The 6,400-nt window shown below is 66.0% G+C and overlaps 1 protein-coding gene across 1 annotated transcript; it reads right to left on the bottom strand.

Annotated features, from left to right (window-relative positions):
* Window positions 1-364: 364 nt before the first annotated feature.
* Window positions 365-4,112, bottom strand: YIF1A (Yip1 interacting factor homolog A, membrane trafficking protein). The gene is made up of 8 exons (XM_036416576.2): window positions 3,912-4,112; window positions 3,164-3,375; window positions 2,900-3,004; window positions 2,718-2,796; window positions 1,409-1,466; window positions 1,134-1,289; window positions 752-845; window positions 365-564 (listed from the first exon to the last, which is right to left on the bottom strand). Exons 1-8 carry the CDS (start codon window positions 3,940-3,942, stop codon window positions 418-420), a joined length of 882 nt encoding a protein of 293 aa, XP_036272469.1. The 5' UTR covers window positions 3,943-4,112; the 3' UTR covers window positions 365-417.
* Between the last annotated feature and the right edge of the window lie 2,288 nt (window positions 4,113-6,400).

The following is a 6,400-nucleotide window of genomic DNA, read 5'->3' on the forward strand; positions in this document are numbered from 1 at the left end:
ACAGCTGTTCCGAAGGAATCCTTCCCCTTGCCTTACAAGGAAGGGTCAAGGTCACTAGCCCAGGAAGCCCCCCAGGGGTCCCCCTCCTTCTAGACTAGGGGTGTAGAACTCAATCAGAGAAGGGGCCAAAATCTAAAATCCAGCCTAAATCGCGGGCCGAATGGTTTACTGAACAGTCATAAACTGTCATTGTGATGGAAACGCAGCGGAGTGCAGTGATGACAGCGCGGTGCGGGCCACATTGCAAGGCCTGGCGGGACGGATTTGGCCCGCGGGCCTTGTGTTTGACACATGTGTTCTAGACGGTCCCACACCTGTTCCCCTGGACGCTGCGGAGGTGCCAGAAACGAGGGTTAGACAAAACCAAGGAAATCAAATCTTTAATGAATGGAAAAATCAAAGCCAGCGGGCCAGGGGTCACCGGACCAGGTGGAAGGTCAGCCAGTAGATGATGAGGGGCTGGAAGGCCGCAGCCCCCAGAGTCAGGTAGAGCTGGAGCCGCTGCCGGGGGGCCGGGGCCCCCATGCTGTCGGGGCCCAGGGCTGCTGTTCGCAGAGAGCGCGCCTGGAGGAAAGGGCTGCAGCTGAGCTGGGCGGGGAGGGCGCACCCCAGCTCCAGCTGGGGAAGACGGGTGGGGGCACCCCAGCTCCAGCCTTGGAAGATGGGTGGGGGCACCCCAGCTCCAGCCTTGGAAGATGGGTGGGGGCACCCCAGCTCCAGCCTGGGGAAGGGGCAGGGCAGCCAGACTCACGATGAAGTACATGAGAGCAGACGAGGTCCAGGCCAGTGCCACGTAGTAGCCATCGCTGCCGAAGAGCAGCCCTGTGAGCACACTGAGGATCATCCTGCAAGGCCGGGGGGAGGAGGCGGCTGGAGACGCCCACCAGGGTCCAGGCCTGAGACTGGCCCCACCAGCCAGGGCCCAGGGCCCAGCACAGACCCCACCACCACCCGGGACTTTTAGCCCCCAGCCTGTCCCCACAGGGACCTAGACTCAGAGTGAACCTGGAAGGCCCAGGGACTCGGCCCAGGACCGGGATCTGAGACCTGCTTCACTCCCCAGCGCCAGGCCCTGTCCCCTGTGCTCCATGGAGACGGACCGTACATTCCCCGCCTGGCTCCCAGGCGCTCACCCGACGTATTTGTAGCCGCTGTAGGCCAGCAGGTGGAAGGTGCTCAGGTCGCTGCGCACGGTGGCCAGGTAGACGCCCAGGAGCAGGGCCAGCACCTCCAGCACCACCCACACCAGCGCCGTGCTGGCGCACAGGCCCAGCACCTCCGGGGAGAACCTGTGGCGGGAGGGGCGGGCACTGGAGACCAGCCATCCCGCGGCAGGTGTGGGACTGGGACCAGCACAGGGCCCCGAGGCTGCCGTGAAGAGCAGGGATGGGAGGGGGTCGGCACTGACCTTTTCTGAATGCCCAGTGCCATCCCAGCCAGCAATACATAGGTGATGAAGGCCATTGCTGCCAAGAGCCAGAGAGAGGCCATCAGCCTGGTTTCCTCAACCAGAGCCCTCCCACCTGGGCACTGAGGCCACGGATACCCCTATCTTTCCTCCCCGCATGTCCCAACCTGACCTTCACCCTCAGCCCCCCGGCACCCCGCCCCTGTACCCCGCCTGGGACGCCTTTCCCAGCTCGGACCAGAGCCCCGTGTAAATGCCACCTGGTCCTCTTCTCAGGACCAAGGCCCCTGCCTCCTGCCAGTGCTAGGAAACTCACCAAAAGTTTCCACCAAAAGAAACATCACTGGTCAAGGCTATTGCTCCTCCTAGACCCACAGGCAGGGGCCAGACTATCCCAGGAAAAACTTGGGACCAAAGTGCAGGTTGGAGGGACGACCCAGGCTGTCCCTAGGTCCAGGCCAGGGGTGGCCTCCCTGCAGCCAGCTCTAAGTCTGGACATGGGTGCCAGCTACAGCTCTGGCCTCCCTGCCACTCAGGGCCCCGTGTAACTCCTTCCACCAAAGCTCGGCCTCTGGGAGCTGGGCTCTCACAGCTTTTCCTAGTAACCCATCAGTCCTGCCCTCGGCCAGCTGAAGCACCAGCTCTGATGTGTCCACCAGAGGGCAGTGTTGGGGTCAGGAAACCAGTTCTACCACCTGCAAGATACTCCAGTCTGGGAGCTTGGTTTCTCCCTGTAATAGGGGAGCGGAGTTTCCACCTCACTCGGCGGCCCGGAGAGGGAAATGGAAGGAAGGACGGAGAGGAACCCGTCCCTCCTCGGGCCCTGGGCTGGCTGGCTGCCCTCGGCAGCTGCTGTGCGGGCCGGCCGGGCACTCTCCAGAGCAGTTAGATGTGGAGTCTGCAGGCCCGGCGAAGTGTGGACAGGAAGTCTGGGAGCTCAGAGGGAGGGGCTCTGAGCAGGCCGGGGGCCGTTAGTACGCCTCCTGCGGGCCAGGGCTGTGCTGAGCGCACCTCCTCGCTAAGGCGCCACACCCCCTTTCAGAAGGAACTGCTGTCATTTTCCTTTCAAAGCGAAAGGAGCCAGGTGAGGTCCAAGTCCAAGGCTCCAGGCTGGGGAGGGAGGCAGGGAGGGGTGAAAGGGTGTGCCCCGGGGTCGCTGAGGGCGCACCCCGCAGCTCCTGCCTGGTCAGCCCGCTGTCTGCCCGGTATTGGGTGAACGCCTCGCACAGAAGCACCAGGAGCAGGTGCTGTTCACACCCGGCCCTCTCCTCGTCGGTGCCCCCGCACACCCAGGCCCGGCCAGACTCACTGGGAATATAGAGGTCGGGGGCGTTGAGGTCTTGTCTCGGGGGCAGAGGGACATCACGACTGTACTGCACCTCCCAGTTCTGGCCGTGGCGCGGCAGCCGAGGGAACAGACAGGGGAGGAGAGAAGGGTGAGGTGGGGGCCAGGGTCCGGAGCAGGATGAGGAGGCGGGGCTGCCGGCTCACCTGGTGCGTGTAGGGGAAGACCAGCAGCCCTAGCTTCTTGGCCACATAGGCTGTGTCCACAGCGAAAAAATACTTGAGTTTGTTGACAGACACAAAGCGGTGCAGCTGGGAGGGAAGAGAGAGGAGGCCGTGGGCACAGGGCCCCGGCCCTCAGGGCGCTCTCCGCGGGCTCCAGCCCCAGGGATGCGGGGGGAGCGGGTGGGGTTCCGTGAGGCCCCGCCTGGGCCAGGAATCCTGCCACCCTCGCCCTGGGGGGCACCACACCTCCTTGTGCACAATGTCCTTCCCGTGGGAGGCGATGGAGCTGCCGTAGGCCATGGCCACGTTGGCCACTGGGTCCCCGAGCAAGTGGTTGACATTGAAGGCCACGTCGGCTCCCGGGGCTGGGTATCCTCCCGGCTGGAGGGGGTAGCCGCCGCTTGTGTCATCGAAGAGGGGAGGGGGGTCCGGAGCTGCCCGGGTCCTGTGCTTGGAGCCTGCGGGTTTGCAGGTGGCGGAGTAGGAGTAGGTGACGGGAATACTAAGCATGAGCCCAAACCATCACCCCCTTTCCCCAGGGCTGGTTCTCAGAGGAGCCAAATGGAGGGAAGAGAGCTGAGGCCGGGCCGGGGGTGGCCGCCGGCCTCGGGGCTCCCGGGGCCTCTCCGGCCTGGGAGAGTGAGGGGTTTGCTAGGCGGAGAAGGCCACTGCGAGGGCATCTCCAAGTGAGCAAAGGTGGGAAGGGCGGGGCTGGGTGCCCGAAGGCCCGGGCAATGCTCGGGGACCCAGCGGGGTCCTGACAGGGAATGGAGGCGGCCCTGGTGGTGCCGGGCCCGGAATGGGGATCCAGCTGTGCTGTCACTGCCCCATCTCCAGATCGGCCGAGAGGGCGAAGTCCAGGACCCGTGGTCGAGTGGAGCCCTAATGACACCCGCCGCCCTGGGCAGCGGGCGGGCCGCCCCTTCCCCTCGGGGTGAGGGCCGCGCCGCCGACCCTCCGGAGGCGGTCGGGCCGCCCCGCCCGCCCCACGCACCGTGAGCTCCGTAGCCGGAGTGATAAGCCATGGCCGCGACGCTCGCGCTCCGGAGGGCCCGCCGCGCTGCCCGTGGGCACGGACACTAATGAGGCGGCTGCTCCGCTCCCCGAGCACCGGCCGGAGTCACTGAGCAGCCCGACACGTCCCCGGCCTGGGAGACCGCGGCCGCCATGTCGGCAGCGTCATCGTGAGCCACCGCCTATTGGTCCTCCGGCGGCGGCGGCCCGTCCCTCCCCCTCTCCCAATTGGCTGCTGCCAGCCCGTCGCCGCAGCGGATTCGGCAGCGGCCAACTTCCGGGAGGGGCGGGAAGCGGAGCAATTCGAGGTGCTCTCCGATTGGATAGTGGATTCGCTGGTTCGGCGGAGCAGCCAATAGGCAAGTTACTGTAGAAGGGTGTTGAGAGTTACTTCCGCGCTTGCGCAGTGCGCACTTGATGCCAGTCTTGCCACGACTACACCCAGCGGCCGCCCGGCGTGGACCGGCTGCGGCTGGGATCCGGAAACGGAGTTTCACTCGGCGCACCTGCTCCAGGAGGGAAGGGGGTAGGGTTCTGGCCGAGCCCCGCCCCTATGCTCTTTTGCCCCCCCTCCCTGCCCGCTCTCAATAGCCGCTTCCCTCCCGTCCCCCGCACCCCGAGTCCTGGCACGGGGCCCGGGCTGCCTGGAGGTGTTGGCAGGAGGCCGGACCGGGCAGGGACGGCACAGCCCAGCGAGCCGGGGACGCTGACTCCTCCCGCCTCCCACCGTTTTCCTGCGCGGGTGCTGTCCGTCGTCGGGTGCTGAAACGATCTCCTGCCACTGACGCCATCCTGCAGACCCCGCCGGGGGCCTGCTGCTGAAGGTCCTGGGCGCCCGATCCACACCAGCACCACTGCACACACACATTGAAAAACCGAGCTCCCGAGATTGGGTGGTATAGCTGGGACCGGATCCTGACCAGGCCTGCTTTCTGGCACAGGCGGTGGAGATGTGCTGCACTGGAACACCCGAGTCACTGCTGGCCCTGCGGTCATCCCGGTCATCTCGAAGGGAGACTCCCACCCCAAGCCTCACTCGTGATCCCTGGGCCTCCCTTCTCTCCACCCAGCTTCTGACCACTCAACCTCCCCGGAGCCAGTCCTCGGGGACCAGTCTTCTCACCGGCCGCAGACACCGCTTTCTAGAGAGCGAGATCAGGGCGTCTGACTTCCCTCTAGTCAGCTGCCCAGTGTCCAGTTACCCCAGGTGACGTCCTGGCCCACGTGGTCCAGTCTCAGTGCCTTTGCCCAAAGTCCCCTCCAGCAGGGATGGCCTTCCTCCTCACACCCAGTGTCCAAGGTCTAGCTGTCCTTCAGTCAGTCCGCCTGTGCCTCTCTGGGAGGCGAAGAGGAGACAGGCCTAACCTGGCTTGGGGTGGAGGCTGGAGGTCAAGTTCTAGGTTCCCTTTGGCTGCAGGTTTGCCCTGCATGTGACGCCCACGAGGACAGGGCTGGGTCATTCTCCTCCTGCCCTTGTCTTCTCAGTGCCAGGCACATACCTGCATACGGAAGACACCCCATAAACATCGGTGCCGATCAACACGAACGAATGGATAAACCCGGGGTCAGGCCTTCCTTCTCTCCACCTTTTCAGTTACCTCAACTGTAGTGGGCAGGCGTGTTGAACCGAATTGCCTTTGAATTGCCCTTTGCGGGGGAGGGGCAAGGGAATCACAAAACAAAACCTGCCTGCATTGCAGCTCCCCACGTCCCACCCACCGATGGTCTAGCTCGGGGGCCAGGCCCAGAGGCAGGCACAGGTGTGCAGGTCTGAGGCCTGAGGGCCAGGGAGCAGCACTGGAGCCACAGGTCCCGGGGAGGAGGCCTCCCCCCCAGGACAGCCCCCTCCCCCCAACCGTGTGAGGGGTGTTTGTGCTTTGATTGAATCTGGCGCCTTTCCATCTGCGCTCCTCAGGGTGGGAAGTGAGGCTGCGGGTGGAGAGTGCCCCCCAAGGTCACACCTAGGGTCCTGGGCCCGTCAGCTGCGCTCAGTGGAAAACGAGCCGCTGTCCAGCTAGTGGGGCTCTACCTCTGTCTGGGCTGCACCTGCCCCCTCCCCTAAAGCCAGGCTTCCGGGCTGGGGGCTGGGTGGCCAGGCTGGGCCTGCTCCTCAGCAGTAGACACCTCCTTGGAAATCTTCCTTCTCATGGCACGGCGGGGCAGGGGAGCGGGAGGAGCTCGGCCCGGATCTCAGGCGCAAGCGCGGCGGGAGGGAACCAGGCGCCGGTGCTCCCAGCCCGGGCTCCGGGGGCCGGGGCAGCGCCCAGCCCGGGCTCCGGGGGCCGGGGCAGCGCCCAGCCCGGGCTCCGGGGGCCGGGGCAGCGCCCAGTCCGGGCTCCGGGGGTTGGGGCAGCGCCCGCGGTGCCAGGCTCTGCTGGCGGCGCCGCCGGTGCCGCGGGGGCGGGGTCAGCGGAGGGCGGGGCGCCGGGCACCGAGGCCGCCAACGCCGCCGCCGCCGCTGCCGCCGCG

Source organism: Pipistrellus kuhlii, unplaced genomic scaffold (genome assembly GCF_014108245.1).
Source record: "Pipistrellus kuhlii isolate mPipKuh1 unplaced genomic scaffold, mPipKuh1.p scaffold_m20_p_56, whole genome shotgun sequence".
NCBI lineage: Eukaryota > Metazoa > Chordata > Mammalia > Chiroptera > Vespertilionidae > Pipistrellus > Pipistrellus kuhlii.